The 19,181-nt window shown below is 37.6% G+C and overlaps 2 protein-coding genes across 2 annotated transcripts; one reads left to right on the top strand and one right to left on the bottom strand.

The window, feature by feature from the left end:
* LOC122700231 (olfactory receptor 5AL1-like) lies at positions 1 to 942 on the top strand. Its single transcript, XM_043912967.1, has one exon. The coding sequence runs from the start codon at positions 1 to 3 to the stop codon at positions 940 to 942; it is 942 nt and encodes a 313-aa protein (XP_043768902.1).
* A 9,276-nt stretch (positions 943 to 10,218) lies between these two features.
* On the bottom strand, positions 10,219 to 11,178 carry LOC122700136 (olfactory receptor 1038). Its single transcript, XM_043912793.1, has one exon. The coding sequence runs from the start codon at positions 11,176 to 11,178 to the stop codon at positions 10,219 to 10,221; it is 960 nt and encodes a 319-aa protein (XP_043768728.1).
* Positions 11,179 to 19,181: the final 8,003 nt, after the last annotated feature.

The raw sequence follows: 19,181 nt of genomic DNA, 5'->3' as shown, positions 1-19,181 counted from the left end.
ATGGAAAAAGGCAATTATTCTGCAGTGTCTGAGTTTATCCTCTTGGGACTCACAGATAATCCAGAACTTCAAGCCACTCTCTTTGGTGTATTCCTAGTAATCTATTTAGCTAGTGTCCTGGGTAATCTTGGTTTGATTGTGTTAATTCAAGTCAGCCCGCAGCTTCACACACCCATGTATTTTTTTCTCAGCCATCTGGCTTTTATTGATTTTTCTTTTACTTCATCTGTCACCCCAAACACCTTGGTGAATTTTCTGTGTGAAGTTAAAAGTATAACATTTTATGCATGTGCCATTCAGCTGTGCTGTTTCATCACATTTGTAGTTTGTGAACAGTATTTGCTTTCAATCATGGCCTATGATAGGTATGTTGCCATTTGCAACCCTTTACTCTACGCCATCCTCATGCCTAAAAAACTCTGCAATTGGATCATTGCTAGCACATATGCTTATGGATTCATTGTGGGTCTTGCACAGACAGTCGCAACATTCCTCTTGTCTTTCTGTGGCTCCAATAGGGTCAACCACTTCTATTGTGATGATGTTCCCTTGGTCGCACTGGCTTGCTCTGACACTCAGGTCAAAGAGCTGATGCTCTTAATCATTGCTGGGTTCAACACCCTTTGCTCTCTACTGATCGTGATCATTTCTTACATCTTCATCCTCTTTGCCATTCTGAGGATCCGTTCTGCTGAAGGAAGGCAAAAAGCCTTTTCTACCTGTGTTTCCCATCTCACCTCCATCACCATATTTTATGCAACAATCATCTTTATGTACCTGCTGCCCAATTCAAGTCATTCTCTGAACACAGATAAATTTGCTTCGGTGTTCTATGTGGTGGTGATTCCCATGTTAAACCCATTGATCTATAGTTTGAGGAATCAGGAAGTAAAGAATGCACTGAAGAGAATTATAGAAAAGTTGCATTTGGCTATCAAATAACTGAAAAATCAAGGACAGGGAGGAATCAGAGGACTTGGAGTTGTGGCTTATCTAGAGTCAAAATGCTGATAAATGATAGAGCCAAATTCCTCACTTCCAGTGTTCATATTTACTCAATATGTCTTATCTACTCTGTCATTCTTTGTGATTTACACGTGAAAGGCATTTTGTAAATTTTGAGATGTTAAATTGTAAAAGGAGAAAGAGACAGACAAACAAGGAAAGACAGAGAGAGAAACAGAGATAGAGATATCTTAACCTGTTTGAAAAGACATCTTTATAATTAAAGAAATGGAACATAGGGCATAGTGACTTTGTCTGAATTCTGTGTCATATGGGTCATACTAAGATAGACCAACATTTGGTATCTTATATTTCAAGTTTGCTGCATAGATAATCTGGAAAATAAGGCAAAGTTTATTTATTTATTTTTTTCCATTTATTTTTATTAGTTGGAGGCTAATTACTTTACAATATTGTAGTGGTTTTTGCCATACATTGACATGAATCAGCCATGGATTTACATGTGTTCCCCATCCCAATCCCCCCTCCCACCTCCCTCCCCACCCCATCCCTCTGGGTCTTCCCAGTGCACCAGCCCTGAGCACTTGTCTCATGCATCCAACCTGGGCTGGTGATCTGTTTCACCCTTGATAGTATACTTGTTTCAGTGCTATTCTCTCAGAACATCCCACCCTCGCCTTCTCCCACCGAGTCCAAAAGTCTGTTCTATACATATGTGTCTCTTTTTCTGTTTTGCATATAGAGTTATTGTTACCATCTTTTTAAATTCCATATATATGTGTTAGTATGCTGTACTGGTCTTTATCTTTCTGGCTTACTTCACTCTGTATAATGGACTCCAGTTTCACCCATCTCATTAGAACTGATTCAAATGAATTATTTTTAATGGCTGAGTAATATTCCATAGTGTATATGTACCACAGCTTCTTTATCCATTCGTCTGCTGATGAGCATCTAGGTTGCTTAAGGCAAAGTTTAATAGCAAGACTTTTCCCCCCAACACTCTGAATAGTCTTCCTAACACTCCTGTCCTTGCATTCAGCTCAAAGAGTAGCACCAGCAGAGCCACCTTGACATTGAGCCCTTGGTGACACCGATCCTGACACTGTGTCACTTTAGTTCACTGGAGCTCTTTCCTGCCATATAACTCCTTGCTTGTTCTGTATCAGTTGCGATTAGGAACACAGACTCTTCCTTCACACAGTTTGGCTAACAATTTTAGTTTTTCCAAGTAATAGCTGTTATCTTGGGTAAATTATTATATTTCACATCTCTTTTTCTTGTTTTCTTCATCTACAATAGTAATAGTTCCTTTGTCCTGGACTGATTGTGAAGATTAAATAAGATTATGACTATAAAAGGCTTACATAGTTAGTAGTACATGCCAAGCACTTCATGAGCACTGACTATTACACCTAATTAGTAACAAAATTTTCAGCATTGTTATTGCATGCATAGCCCTTTTAGAAAGAGTTGGCAACGTGATTTGCTTTATTTTAAAATAAAAAAATGAAAATATAAAAGCTAACTAGTTATTGTATTGTCATCATTAAAACAATTTCATTCCTTTTCATTTTTGTTTCAAATTGATATAAATGACTTTTTTAAACTGCGCATATTTGAAATGCTCAACTTGATGAGTTTTGAAACATCACCGCCGTGAAAACGCTGAGCGAGATTGTCCCTTCCCCCGAGGCTCTTCCTGCACTGGCCCTGGGCAGCCGCCAGTCTGGATCCTCTCACTGTGGGCTGCTTTGCGATTCTTCCACGCATGCTGCATGCGAAGTTGCTTCAGTTATGTCTAACTGCTTATTTCCTACAGTTTTATATAAATGGAATCAACAATACGAACTCTTTAAGACAAAGACATTTCATATCTCAGAAGTGCAAACAGCTTCATGTTGAACATTTGGCATGATTATTCTCTGAAAGTGCGTTGCCCACACCGCTGGGATGCCACGCAGCGCCCACACCACTGAGCTTTCTAAGGCCATTCCACCTCCCATGCATGCATGCTGCCAATTCAGTCATGTCTGTGTGATCCCGTGGACTGTAGCCCGCCAGGCTCCTCTGTCCATGGGGTTCTCCAGGCAAGAATACTGGAGTGGGCTGCCATGCCCTCCTCCAGGGGATCTTCCTGATCCAGGGATGGAAGAGGGGCCCAGGCTTCTCCTGCATTGGCAAGCAGGTTGTTTACCGCCAGCTCAAACTGGGAAGCCCATCCTACCTCCCACTGCCCCTAAATCTCATCACAAATGCTTTAATTAATTGTGTTGGGGTATAGTTGCTTTGTAATATTGCATTAGTTTCCTGCCATACAGCAAAGTGAATTAGTTACACATACACATATACCCCCTCTTTTTCAGATTCACTTCCCATTTGGGGACCACAGAGCACTGAGGAGGGGTCCCTGTGCCCTACAGCAGGTTCTCCTCAGTTATCTGTTTTATACACAGGAGTGTGTATAAGTCAGTCCCAACCTCCCAATGCACTCATGTATCTTTCTTCCCTTGGCAATCATGTTTCTTTCCTATTTCTGTAATTCTATTTCTGTTTTGCAAACAAGTTCATCTGTACCATTTTCGTAGATTCCACATAAGGGATATGATACATCTGTCTTTCTCTTTCTGACTCACTTCACTCACTTTGACAGTCTCCAGGTCCATCCCTGTTGCTGTTAATAGCATTGCTTCATTCTTTTTTATGGCTGAGTAATATTCCATTGTGCATATGTACCACATCTTCTTTATCCCTTCCTCTGCTGATGGACATTTAAGTTGCTTCCATGTGCAGGCTATTGCAAATTGTGCTGCAATGCACATTGGGGTGCATGTATTCTTAGAAATTACGGTTTTCTTCAGATATATGCCCAGGTGGGCTTCCCCAGTAACTCAGCTGGTAAAGTTTAAAGACCTGGTTTCAATCCCTGGGTGGGGAAGATCACTGGAAGGAGGGCACGGCAACCCACCCCAGTGTGCTTGCCTGGAGAATCCCCACGGACAGAGGAGCCGGGTGGGTCACAGTCCACAGGTTTGCAAAGAATTGGACGTGAATGAACAACATGGCAGCTGCAGTTTTATTTACTTTAAGGAACTTCCATGCTGTTCCCCACAGAACTTATACCAACTCACATCCCCACCGGCAGCATAGGAGGCCTCTTCTCCATACCCTCTCTAGCATGCATTGCGTGTAGATATTTTGAAGATGGATAGACATTTCTCCAAAGAAGACATATAGATAGTAAAAAAAAACAAAAACAAACCAAAAAAACCCCAAAATATGCTCAATATCACTAATTGTTAGTGAAATGCAAATCAAAACTACAGTTGGGTAGCAATGACAACCCACTCAAGTATGCTTGCCTGGAGAATTCCACGGACAGAAGAGTCTGGCAGGCTACAGTCCGCGGGGTCTTAAAGAGTTGGACACGACTGAGCGACCATCACTCACTCACTCACTTACCTAATTGGCCATTTTAAACTTATTTTTGAATTGCCATTTTAAACTCAGTTTTTCTTTGTTTTGTGAGCATATTTGAAACTGAATTTTTTTGGTTCTTCCATTCCTGCTATTAAAATAAGTATATATTTTCTTGAAACAAAATGTAAGCTATTTTTGTTGCATTTAGTAAGGATTGCATTAATAAAATATTAATTTATTTAGTTCCAAACTTTTCATAGTTAAAACAGAGATAAAACCAGTTGAAACTTCTGTGTGTCTGGTGCTGGATAAAACTCTTTAAATGAATGGTATCAGCTAATTTTTATAACACTCTACTGAGACTGCTATTTAAAAAATACAAAAGTCAAAAACAGTTTATGCAGTTCTTTAAATAGCATGTGGCTAATAACTAGAGAAAAAAATGAATTTAATTTTGTTAAAACAGATTTTTAGTGACTATTTTAAACATTTTTAACTATGGTGTCAGAGAAGACTCTCAAGAGTCCCTTGGGCTGGAGAGCAATCAAACCAGTCAATCCAAAAGGAAAATATCAGTCCTGAATATTCACTGGAAGGACTGATGCTGAAGCTGAAGCTCCAATACTTTGTCCACCTGATGCAAAGAGACGACTCCTTGAAAAGACCCTGATGCCGGGAAAGTTTGAGGGCAGGAGGAGAGGCGGATGAGAGAGAATGAGACGGCTGGATGGCATCACCGACTTGATGGCCATGAGTTTGCGTAAGCGCCAGGAGTTGGTGATGGACAGGGAAGCCTGGCGTGCTGCAGTCTATGGGGTCACAAAGAGTTGGACAGGACTGAGTGACTGAACTGAACTGCTTTTGAACATTGATCCGAATTCATTTAAAAACTAAATTTAAATTATTTGCTTAATTAGAAAAATAATTTGAAAGATAGGTGAGCCTGAATCTGGCATAATGAATGAATCTTTCATGGGGTTCACATACTCTGGAAAAGAAAATGGAGGGAAAAGTGACCACACTTGGGGCAAAAGCTCTTTTCCTTTATCATTTCTTTGCCTTCCAGTGATGTTAATTTCAGAAGTTTCTGAGAATATTCCATCATCTCCCAAAAGCTAGATTCTTAATAGTTTCTAAAAGGTCTAACCATATTTCACTTCTACACTTTGGTGTTATTTGGTCCCTTTGCTATTACATAACTGCTTTGGCTTAGAATATAAAGAAAAGATTTTAACAGCTCTGAGGTACAAGTTTTTCATGTAAGTTGAGATATTCAGGAGAAATGAACTCTAATGGTCCTCAGCCTGTATACTACTTATATAATAAAATATCAACATCCTATGCTTAATTTAATTATCTAAAAACCAAATTAAGTGACAAGAAGAAGGTCTGAGGGAAAAAATCAGTCTATAAATATATAATCACTAATGGTTTTTCTTCATAGATAACACTGTAATGTTACTATGAAGCAGTCAAACTATATTAAAATGTGGGCTTCTCTGAACTAATATGTAAATAAAAATATAATTGAGGGAATATGAGGTACTTATAGGTAAGCAACAAAAAATTAAACTCATCAGAATATTTACATTCTAAACATTCTCGAAAATCTAGTACTTTTACAACAATTTAGTTTGTTAAATTAATAAATCATACTTAAAAAAATTTAACTTCATATGTTTTCTACTTATCATTTTCAAAAGGGTAAGATGGGTTAAACCTCACTTTCTTTATTTTGTAAATCCTGATTTTCACATTGCTAAACTTAAATGCATGTGACTTATTTCTTAGCATTGGTAAGAGGATTAAATGAGTTGATAAAATTCAAAATTAGGCTAAGCAATAGCAAGCGCTCAATAAATGTCAGGTATTTTTCTTCTTTTTCTTTGTTGCTAGTAAATAAATTGTATAAGTGAGTGATGGTCTTTGTTTAAATATATCACATAAAAATAAGTTGTAAAGAAAGTGTGCTGTCCTTTTTAAAATAATTCAATTGTCACTCAAAAAACTGAAAAGAATTGAGAGGAGCTTGATTTCTGTACCAAACGGTCTGTTTTCTTCCTCAGGTTAGGGTAATTTTCTGCCTTTAAAAAATATATATGTACAAATATATTATTTTTGAAATTATTTCCATTATAGGTTACTACAAGATATTGAGTATAGTTCCCTGCTACACAGTAAACCTTTGTTGCATGTCTATTTTTTAATTAGAAATTTAACATCCTATTCAGAGTAAGTCAAACAAGTAGAATCAAATGTCGTACATTTTTTAGTTAGGCAAAAATTCATAATTTTTCTAAAATACAACATATATATATTATTTATATAAGTGTATACAAAAGCTTTTCTATTACATTTGATAAAGGTTTAAGAAAGAACATCAAAAAAAAAAAAAAAAGAAGAAGAGATGGAGAAATTGGAAAACATAAACTAAATGAAATGGGAGCACTGATTATGAAATAGAAAAAGTGAAACAAACTAGGTAAAAGTAAGAGATCACCATATAGTCCAGTTGTTTTAAAACATGACTGCTCATTAGAAACATATCTGGAGCTATGGAAAAAAAATACCTCTATACCATTATTTCTTCAAATACATTTTCTGCCCCATCTCTCTCTCTTCTTTTTCAAGGACCCCTTTAATGTGAATCTTATTATACTTGATATTGACATGAACATTGATTCCCTCTCATGTATATATATATATACATATATATATATATGTGTGTGTGTATATATATATATACATGATTTAAATATATATTTTTAAATTTCAGTTATTGTATTCAGTTTTGTTGTCTTTCTTATATTTTCTGTCTCTGTTGATGTTTCTCACTGAATCTCTCCATTCATTTTCTGAGTTTGGTGAGCCTCCTTTGATCATTTCTTTGAACTCTTTATCAGGTAAACACTTATCTAAAGACCATTTCATTAGGGTTTGTTCTGGGGCTTTATTCTGCTCTTTTGTTTGGAACTCACTCCTTTGTCTCCTCACTATGTCTGACTTTTGATTTCTGTTTCTACTAATCAGGCAAAACCTCTCTCCCCTTGTCCTGAAGGAGCATCTCTGTGTGGACGCATCTCTTTGTCTGCCGCTTGTAACTGGTGACTCTGGCTGGTTGACTCCAGCCAGAGTGAGTGAGGCCTGCGATGGACCTGGGAGTGCTGCTCCTAGGACTGCATAAGAATGTGGGTTTTGATATTTTAGCTGAGGGGATGATGTTTCACAGCACAGTTTTAAAGGTCGCACAGAATTGTATGTGTCTGTTTAGGAAGAAGCTGAATAACGTAACTATTGATTACATGTGAATTTCTTCTTGAATGTCCCTGAGAAAAGTCAGGATTACTTTAAGAAATGACTGCTAATAGTAAGGGATTAAAATTCTGTAGACATGAAAACTCCAATTAGTGTTTCAACATTGCTATTGTAAATAATCATTGGATGCAAAAAGGTAAAGTGAAACTCCAAAAGAGCAGAGTTCCTCAACTGAGGCATTAAGATTCTTTAGGTTTGAACTTCTTTACCTGTGAAAGAGAAATTTCCTATGTTGTTTCCATGTGTTTTGTATGTGATATGTAAGAATATGTGTGAACATCCATCATATAAACATGTACTCACAGGCATAGTGCAGTGAATAGAAGCACCATGTTCTCTGTCAAACCTGATTTAAAAATCTGAGAATTCATTCAACTCACAAGGTTCCAAACACACCTCATGGCAACATACATGGGTTCCTTACAAATTAAGTGCAGAAGAGGAAACAATTCCCTTGTACAATACACCTCAAGGCTTCCCTATTGGCTCAGGGATAAAGAATTCAGCTGCCAATGCAGGAGACTCAGGTTTGATCTATGATTGGGACGATCCCCTGGAGAAGGAAATGGCAACCCACTCCAGTATTCTTACCTGGAAAATGCTATGGACAGAGGAGCCTGGTGGGATAGAGTGCATAGGGTCACAAAAAAGTCAGACGTGACTTAGCAACTCAACAACAACAGCATTACAAACCTCAGACTGTATTTTATATAATGACTGTGACTACCAAAATCACCTTCCAAAATGGTAAAATGATAATATTAGATCAGTAATTTAATTAATTTTTATGAACTGTCAAAATAATAAAAAAAAAGCTTAGAATCACTAATTTTTAAATTTCATGTCAAAAATAAATAAATAAATAAATAAATAAATTTCATGTCATGATCCTATAAGGGTGATTGAATAGATTCCATTGTAGCCTAAGATTATTTCTATTTGAATTTATATAACAATTTATTCATTTTTAAAATATAATTTCTTATAAACCATGTTTTCTAATTATATTTAAAAATCTGATAATGACACATTTAAATATAGATAACCTATAATTAGGTTTCCCTGCTGGTTCAGTGGTAAGGGATCTGCCTGTTAATGCCGGGGACCTAAGTTCAATCCCTGGGTCAGGAAGAACCCCGGGAGAAAGAAGTGGCAACCCACTCCAGTATGCTTGCTTGGGAAATCCCATGGACAGAGGAAACTGGTAGGACCCCTACAGTCCATGGGGTCACAAAGAATCTGACGAAACTTAGCAAACTAAATAACAATAACACAATGATCTATAATTAGGGCTTCCCAGCTGACTCTAGTGGTAAAGATTCTGCCTGCAGTGCTGGAGACACAGAAGAGGCAAATTCAAGCCCTGCGTTGGAAAGATCCCCTGGAGTAGGAAGTGGCAGCCCACTCCAGAATTCGTCCCTGGAGAATTCAATGGACTTCGAAGCCTGGTAGGGTACAGCCCAAAGTGTTGCAAAGAACTGGACATGACTGAGACTAAGAGTGCAATTTATAGTACCCTTTACTCCTCACTTCCAACTTGTTAAGAAATAAACTTTAAATAGACTTGAATTTGAACTTAGAATAATCTTATTATTAGTTATGTGACCTTAGACAATTTATAAATTATTGAGACCTAGAAGTGAAACCTTACACTCCAGTAGATTTGACACATAGGATTAAGTGGAACTAGGTGATTAAAATCCTGGAAGGTAGTAGAAATCTAACTAACCTTTGTCTTTCTTATTTAAGACTGATAAACTTTTGAGAACTTAACTGATTGATTTTTAGTTACACATAAAAGCATTTATATAACGACACATAGAACTTATGGGCTTCCCAGGTAGCTAGTGGTAAAGAATCTGCCTGCAGGAGACATATGAGATGCAGGTTTGATTTCTGGGTCGGGAAGATCCCCTGGAGGGCATGGCAATCCACTCCAGTATTCTTGCCCAATAAATCCCATGAACAGAGGAGCCTGACAGGCTGTAGTCCATGGAGTCACAGAGAGTTGAACATGACTGAAGTGATGTAGCAGGCATAGCACTTACTACAACAGAATACTGTTCTAAGACTTTCATAAACATTAACCTGTTTAACCTTCAAGACCAGTCAACCATTCAGTTCCCATTATTTTGTAAAGCTGGAAAGAGAGTCATGCAGAGTTCAGGTCAATTGTCCCAAGTTTCACAGCTAATAAAAGAAGACAGAATTCAAACTCAGGCAGTCTTGGTTTTAGAGTCCTGAGTTCTAAGAAAAAGATGCTGCTACCTTTGTCTGGGATGCATGTATTTGTGTTTGTATTTGAAGGTGATCTCATGGTCTTCAAATGCTACTATGTCCTGAGCAGGACTCAGAATCAAACTGACTTTCCAGAATTGACCTGGGTCCTTGTAGTACTTATCAGGGTCTGTTGAAGTAGCGATCACATTTTCAGTTTACTGGTAAAGAAATTACAAGCAATGTCAAAAAGGGAAAGACTGACTTATTTTTCTTCTTGCATTTAATGCAATATTATTATTATTTCCTTAATTTTAGTATCTTTAAAGTTTCACAACCTTTTCCCAAGACTTTCTTGGAGGCATCTTTCACCTCTTTGTTTCTTAGACTATAGATGAGTGGGTTCAACATGGGGATCACCACTGTGTAAAACACAGAGGCCATTTTGTCTGTGTCCAGGGAGTGGTTTGACTTGGGCTGTAGGTACATGAAGATCAGCGTGCCATAAAAAATAGCAACAGCCACCATGTGGGAGCCACAGGTAGAAATGGCCTTGCGTCGCCCCTGGGTAGAGTGGATCCTTACGATGGCGGTGATGATGAAGAGGTAGGAGGTGAGGACAATGGAAGACGAACAGATCATATCAAAACCAGCAAAGGCGAAGATCAGAATTTCCTTCATGCGTGTGTCTGAGCATGACAGGGCCAAGAGAGGGAGGTCATCACAGTAGAAATGGTTAATAACATTGGGGCCACAGTAAGTCAGACGGAAGGTGATGATGGTGTGGAACAGGGCAACCAGAAAGCTGTACACATATGGAACTGCCACTAATCGAATGCAGACTCTCTTTGACATCAGTGTGGAATAATGCAGGGGACTGCAGATGGCTACGTAGCGATCGTAGGCCATGGAAGCTAAGAGGAAACACTCCGTGATCATGAAGGTGAGAAAACAGCCCAGCTGCGTTGCACAAGCATAGAAACCAATAGCATTGTGCTCCACAACAAAGTTCAGCATCATCTTTGGAGTGATAGCAGAGGAGTAGCAAAGATCAACAAAGGCCAGGTGACTGAGAAAACAGTACATGGGCGTGTGGAGTCGAGCGTCAAGTCTGATCAAGGTTATCAAGCCCAGGTTGCCCAGCACCGTGACCAGATAGATGACCAGAAACACCACGAAGCAGGGGACCCGAAGCTCTGGCCGCTCTGTAATTCCCTTGAGAATGAATTCAGTGACAAAAGTAAGATTAACTTTAGCCATTTAATCTGATGGACTTTTCAGAATTTGTTGTGAGTTGAAGAATAAAAATGACACCTTCTACGGCCTCTGCCAGTGTTGGGGAAGGTGATCGTTAGCATCTTCTATCCGTGAGTCACACCATCTTGTGGGCAAAAGGTAGCTGAAGCTCTCCAATGACGTGCCATTCTTGCTCCAGGGAAAGGAATCTATTACTCTCTGAGTAGTCTTTTTGAGCCTTACTTAGCTTTACAAAGCAGTGGTGCTTTGCTTTATGATGTAGAAAATATGGGAAGATGCTGATGAAAAATTAAATAGGATCGGAAAGAAAACATTTGAGACAACTAATAGTAATATTCCAGTGTTTTTGGTGCCACCAAGGTTTTGGTGCCACCAAGGTTTTCCATGTATATGTTACAGGGAAAACTTACTCCATGTTGGATATATTTCTTTTCTTTAACCTTTGTTTCCTGTTGCATTTGTTCACTGAAAGAATACTGTTCATACATATTGGTCTACTTCGGAAAACCCTGCCCGTCTGCCTAAATGTTAAACCAAAGTGCATTTGTTTGGGACCCTGTCCACCTGTGGATGGCTACAGGAGGGAAGGAATTAACACATCCTCTGCCCAAGGCTTGCCATTCCAGGAGATGATTGCCTTTTTAATTTACTTCTTCGCCCTCCCCTCACCTTTGTTCTATAAAAGAACCTGTCATCTGGACCCTAATTAGGTGATTATTTTGAGACATCAGTCTGCTATCTTCTTTTTCTGCTGGCTTTCTGAATAAAGTCAGCATTCCTTGCCTCAACATTAAACTCACAGTTAATTGGCTTGCCTTGCAGTAAGCAGAGTGAGCTTGGATTAGGTAACACATGTGGCAGTTAAAAATACATAATAGATAAATGAAAGTACACTTATATTTCCCTGTTTTTCAATTTTGTGTAAGTCCCCAAACCTTTAAAATATAAAAATGGTCTAGCATGACTTACCTACTTTTATAAAATAAGTACTTGATGCTTTGTAAGTTAAAAGGCAATTAATCAGATCTATGGGAAAATATCATTTTATTTGCATAGGAATTAAAAAGACTTAGCATTATTTTCCAATTCAAAAATTTACCTCATTTTGTAGTTTGTTTCTGAGAGATAACATTAGTTAAGTAGTCTGTTAGATAATTTATTCTATACTATATGCAGATAAACACCTTTTCCCATAAACATGTGTCAGTGTATTTCACTGACTTAAAATATCCAAAGTACTTACCTTGAGTTGTAAACGAAGTTTTGTCAACGCATGTATAGTAGTTCTTGATGAATACTTCAGAATAATTACTTGTATTTTGGACAGCTCTGGAAAAATAAGACTAGTTTGTCTAAGTCCAATGTAAGCCTATTTGGATTTTATTTTTTATCTTGTCTTTATTCCCACATAGTGGGACCATGAAATATTAACAAAAAAAAGAGCCTCAAGACATTACTGTGTATAATTCCTTCATATTTCAAATTTTATCTATTAATACTATTATTATTTATCCATTGAAGTTGAGGATCATCCATACAGATACTGTACATAGTGCAGAACATGAATTCACTCGTGGTGTGGGCTTCCCTGACAGCTCAGTTGGTAAAGAATCTACCTGCAGTGCAGGAGAACCCGGTTCAATCCCTGGGTGGGGATAATCCACTGGAGAAGGGATAAGCTGCCCACTCCAGTATTCTTGTGATTCCTTTGTGGTTCAGCTGATAATGAATCTGCCTGCAATGTGGGAGACCTGGGTTCAATGCCTGGGTTGGGAAGATCTCCTTGAGAAGGGAAAGGCTCCCCACTCTAGTGTTCTGGCCTGGAGAATTCCATGGACTGTAAAGTCCATGGGGTCCCAAAGAGTTGCACACAACTGAGCGACTTTCACTTTCACTTTTCATAGTTTCTTGCTAACACATTCTGATGAAATTTCTTTCCCATCATATCTGAGTAGCAATGGAGAAAACCCAGGCTTAGAGCTGTGGTCACAGAGTAGGGACTTCCCTGGTGGCTCAGCAGTAAAGAATATGCCTGCCAGTGCAGGAGATGCAGGTTCAGTCCTTATGTTGGGAAGATCCCCTAGAAAAGGAAATAGAAACCCACTCCCTCATTCTTGCCTGGGAAATCCCATGGACAGAGGGGCTTGGTGGGCTACAGTCCATGGGGTTGCAAAGGGTTGGAAATGACTTAGCAACTAAACAGCAACAGCAACACAGAGAGTAGATGGCACAGTGTGGGTATAACTGGGTTTGTTTGACTGCAGAGCCCATATTCCTAATCCATCAAGCTATGTGGCCCAATGTGTAACAATACTGGCAGATATGTCCATTTTGCTCTGGTATGAACCTAATGTTTAGAGAAGTCAAACAGGAAAACTGTAGTTGAGCCAAATTTCAGGAGATCAAACTTCTAAAAAGTTTTCTAAAAGTATTTGAAGTACACATAGATATCCTGTAGAAAGGACTGAAATACAGAGTATGAAAGTAAGAAATGCAGTTAAGGTGTTAGAGGCATTATGATTCCATTTAATACTGCAGCTCATAAAGCAGGAAGGTTTCTAGTGGAAAGCTAAGTTCCAGGTGGACAGTTGACTATTCACTCTACAAACTTCATGTGACTCACCTGCTTAGCCATGATTCTGGCTCCAAATGTACTCATTCCGAAGTTGTCTGGGTGATTTAATAGCTCCTAGATCCCTCTGAGTCGAAATTTGAACCTCTAGAGATATCTGAAAGATGTAATATCTCCTTCTGTGTTTCTCTTAGAGTATGATGAGCTGAACAAAGTATACTTGGGATTTGAAGAAAATATAATTATCTATATTCCCGAAGGAACTATACTTTAAGTTTACTTATCAGACAATTTCCACAGAAGCAAAAGTAGGCTGTATTAAAGACAGCAATGTAAAAAGGCCATACACTTTCATTCATTTAAATAAGAACTCAAGTTTTGTGAAAGGATAAGACCAGCATTTAAATTCTGAGTAAATTATGGGAATGTGGGTAATGTCCGTATTCTTTTTAGATCCCAACTTCCTCAATTGTAAAATCAAGTAAAACATGTTTTATGTTTTAATGAATATTGAATGTATTAATGTATGTAAAGACTCAGTAAACTCTATGATAAATAGTGAATACTCAAAAGATATTTGCTTTAAAAAGGGAAGTAAATCAGAACATTAAAAAAATAATAAAATAAAATAAACATACTTACTCCAAAAAACTACCTGAAAAACAGAACCATTTCAACACAGTGTCAGACTCTATCTTGGTGAATCTGCACAGGAAAGAAAACGTTATCATCAATGGTGAAATCCAGATTTTTTTTTTCACAAATTTCAAAGTAGAAAATCAACTTTAAACCAAATTCAAAATATGTTTGTGCATGAAAACGGCACTCACAGCAGTAGACCAACTTCCTGAAAAAGTTATCCGCTGCTTCCGGTCTCTCCTAACCGTTGTCCTTTCCGCCCAGTTTTCCCCACAGCGCTGACCCCAGGCCTCTCTAGCTTGTATGATTATTATATGATCGATACCCACAATAAGCTTTTGTCAAGTCTTAGTTAGATCCCTCTGAAATCTGAAAATGTTGTACATTGTCTCACTTCTTGTCATTTATGATACCATGATTGCCTTGATTTGTTTCTTTTTTATGTCATTTTTAATTCATTCCTTTCGGTCTTCATCGCAGTGTGTGGGTTTCCCGTTCCAGCGGCCGGGCTCGTTATGGAGCTGGGGCTCTAGGAACACGGCTTCGGAAGTCGGAGCTTGTGGCGCGCAGGCGTTTCTCTGCAACATGTGGGATCTTTCCAGACCAGGGGTAGAGCCTGTGTCCCCTGCATCGGCAGGCAGATACGTAACCGCTGGGCCACCAAGGAAGCCCCTGTTTCTTTCTTTCTTTTTCTACTTTTTTTTTTTTTTTTACTTGTAGTAAGGACACTTAATATAAGATCTACCCACTTTAATTTTTAAGTACACAATAAGATATTGTTAACTATAGACAAAGTGTTGCACAGGAGACGTCTAGAGCTATTCATCTTCGATAACTGATACTTTTCTTTCCTGCTGCTGCTGCTGCTAAGTCGCTTCAGTCGTGTTCGACTCTGTGCGACCCCATAGACGGCAGCCCACCAGGCTCCGCCGTCCCTGGGATTCTCCAGGCAAGAACACTGGAGTGGGTTGCCATTTCCTTCTCCAATGCATGAAAGTGAAAAGTGAAAGTGAAGTCGCCCAGTCCTGTCCGACTCTTCCATCCATGGGATTTCCCAGGCAAGAGTACTGGAGTGGGGTGCCACTAAACAACTCTTATTGTCCCCTCCTCCCAGATCCTGGCAACCACTATTCTACCATTTCTTTGAAGGACTATTTTAGATACATTATATAAGTGAAATAATGAGCAATTTATCCTACTCTGACTGGCTTATTTTACTTATAATATCCTCCAGGCTCATTTGTGTTGTCACATATTTCTTTTTAAGGCTGATATTGCTACATATGTATATGCCACATTTTCTTTTTTTTTTAATTTTTTTATTAAAGGATAGTTGACATTAATTTCTTCTGCAGAGCAGTGATTCAGATCTCTGTGTATACACACACACACACACGTATATGTGTGTGTATATATATATAATGCCCAGAAGGCTACAGTTCATGGGGTCGCAATGAGGTGGACATGACTGAGTGACTGGGCATGCATTATGTATATTGCATATATATATATGCATATATATATGTATATTTCATGTTCATTTCTATTATGGTTTATCACAGAATATTGAATATAGTTCCCTGTGCTATACAGTGGGACCTTGTTGTTTATCCATCCTATATGTCCTTACAATTAAAATATATGCAATGGAATACTACTACTGAGCCATAAAGAAAAAATGAAATAATGCCATTTGCAGCAACATGAATGGACCTACAGATGAACCGAGCCACTGAACAACAAGAGGTATGGATGGAACATATCTGACAATGAACAGACATGTTAAAGCTGACAGTTTTTATGGAGGAAATTATTGTATCAAACCTTGCAATTTTGTATAGGTTTGAAAATTTCCACAGTAAAAATCCTGATTATATGACAATTAGTTTTTTTTAGTAAAGAGATAAAAATCATTGACAGTCTGTAAGTAGCTGTTTCAGCTTGTGGTTTGAAATACTAATACATCTTCATTAAAACTATTATCGTACAGGTCAGCAAATCTTCACAGATGAAAAAATATATAAATATATATATACCTTCAAACTGTCCTTTACAGTTGTTACCTCTGGACGTGATAGAAAAAATGGAATTCAAAATGAAAAAAATACATATTATAGATGATGTGTGTGTACTTCAAAAACAAGAGAATTTAGAGATGTACCTTCATAGCTTACTGCTCTCTGGTGTATGTTGGTATAATGAGGAGTTCTATAGTGGGATTCTAACTTGAAGAAAGAAAAATGATTTCTGTGGTTGAGATATTTAAGACAACTTAATGATATACATAGGTATATATGTATGTATGTATTTGTCTATCTAGCATCTATCTGTGATCCTACTACTGCAGATGACACGAGTATCCAAGAATTTTGTTAGACATTCTGAAAGGGACACAGTAATAGTACATCCTTGAGAATTTTAGATTGCATTAACTTTGAAATATATAGCCATTCTGCAGTTAGACCTTGATTCTTGATACTAGCTAATGATTTAATCAGCTGTGACTTGAGACATATTATTTAAATTATCTGAGCTTCTCTTATCTAAAATATGGGAATATTTTTCCTGCATCGTCATGTTTTGTAAGGAATAACAATATAACATATGTAGATCTTTTTAGTGCCTTGCTTGGCACGTAATTAGGACCCAATAAATCTTAGTCACAGTTATCATCATTACTATCATTCTACTTGCAATTATTACAGCAGCATCAATTTGCAGTTTGCAAATTCATTTACTGTCCATTAAAGGTTTACTCATCAAAAGTGCCTGGTGTTATAAGTAGTACATTTATTTCTTAATTGGGACTCAGAATTTATGACTTTCCCAAGTGTGTGTGGGGAGGTGATTGATGAACCTGAGTCAAACCTACATCCTGCTCCAAAACCTCTAAGCTTCCCAGTGCAGCCTGCAGTTTGATCTCCCAAAGGAAGATGCTCCAAGGCTGAGGACAGAGTCATCCCTGAGGAATCAGATGATTACTTCAACACACTCAAACTGCACCCCATATTCATTAATCCTGAGCTGAAACTTTGTTTGTTGAAATTGGTTTCTGTTAATACATCCCCAAGAAAAAGCTGGGAAACATCATTTTAATAAGTCTCCTTGAAATTGATTAAAAGGTAAATTATCAATTACAGTAGGGAATTCTGTTTGCAGGGAAGAGTTTTGTAATAAGACCCAGAGAGACAGTTTCATCACTGACACTTAAGCACACTCTGACTTCAGTTTCTCTTTACTTAATGATCAGTAATTATTCAATTAAAATGACAAGTAAAGAATGGTAGCTACAAAAAAATACATATTTTTCTTAGTTTTCCCACATATTCTCAATTTTTGCAACCTGACTAGAAATGGAAATATTAACCTAATTTCTTTCATATATTATGGGTAAGCAATAGGAACTTGGGAACTTGTAAATTTTGTGGAAAGATACTTCATATTCACTAACGCCAAATAATTTGGTAATAGAATCACTGATTATTTTTTTTTCAAATTCAATGCTGCTACAATTTTTTTTTCATAATTCAGATTTTTAACATATAAGGGAAGGTCCTGCTAGAATGCATTAAAGGATACCAATGGGTTTAATACTTCCCTGAATTAAAAAAAAAAAATCCTGAAGAGTCAGCTAGGTAAAAGCTAACTCAGATGGGGATAGGATTGAAATAGCAAATGTAAAATATATGCACTACCAATGTGAGATGCCATATACCATGCGTGCATAGTTTGGATTAGGTGATAGTGTGTGAGCTGCAGTAATTAGACAAAGTTTTGGTTTCTTCATAACTCTAGAATAGAAATTATGAACCAATATATGATTAAAATGCTCATATTTATGGTTTGATCATTTTCTAGAAATTAGACAGGGCACAAAGATCTCATCACGATGAAAACAAGATATGAAGGTATCGAATGGAGTCCAGTCAGCGCCAGTGCCCAGCGTCCAGCCATGCCCAGCTCTTCATTACTGCATGAATTGTAACCTGCCGAGCTCCTCTGTCCATGGACTTTTCCAAGTAAGAATACCAGAGCAGGTTATCATTTCCTAATCCAGGGAATCTTCCCAGCTCAGGGATTGAACCTGCATCTTGTGTCTCTGGCACTGGCAGGCAGATTCTTTATCATTACCTGGGAAGCCTTCAAAGCAACTTACTCTGTGAAAACAAGTAAAAAACTTGCTTCAAGGAATAAGTCAAATTTGCAGCTTAAAAGTATCAGAGAAATAATTGTGTATGTGTGTATGTTTAATACCAGGGTCCCCTACATTGCAGGCAGATTCTTTACCATCTGAGCTACCAGGGAAGCCCAAATAAAAGCTAAAAGAATACAAATGAAGGTATATGTAGAGAATTATTCATGAATAGCCGTATCCTTCGTAGTTAAATAAGAAAGATTGAAACTAGGTATACTAGAAATTAAGTACCAAAAACTGGGTAAAAAAAATAAAAAGCCTTATGTAACTTGATTTAGGAATTAAAAAAAACAACAACAAAAAAGAAAACATAACTAAATGGAGTCATTTTTTAGACACTTTATCTGTAGTTCCTGACACAACTGGGGACTTAATAAATTATTGTTGAGCAATAAATGAATTTCTCAAAAAGTTTTGGCAGTTTGACTCCCAATAATACCAATCTCATTATTTTCAAAGTATGTTTCCTCTTTTATGTTTGTTTAATTATTAGTAAAACTTAAATTTTACTAATGATTAACATGCAATTTACTAAAGATTTAATGCTTCCCCGGTGGCTCAGTGAGGAAGAATCTGCCTGCCAATAAAGGAGACACGAGT

Source organism: Cervus elaphus, chromosome 1 (genome assembly GCF_910594005.1).
Source record: "Cervus elaphus chromosome 1, mCerEla1.1, whole genome shotgun sequence".
Classification (NCBI taxonomy): Eukaryota; Metazoa; Chordata; class Mammalia; order Artiodactyla; family Cervidae; genus Cervus; species Cervus elaphus.
This window is presented reverse-complemented; position numbering and strand designations above follow the sequence as displayed.

Excerpts from the sequence above, each read along its gene's own strand:
- LOC122700231 (XM_043912967.1), top strand. The coding sequence starts at position 1 with ATGGAAAAAGGCAATTATTCTGCAGTGTCTGAGTTTATCCTCTTGGGA.
- LOC122700136 (XM_043912793.1), bottom strand. The coding sequence starts at position 11,178 with ATGGCTAAAGTTAATCTTACTTTTGTCACTGAATTCATTCTCAAGGGA.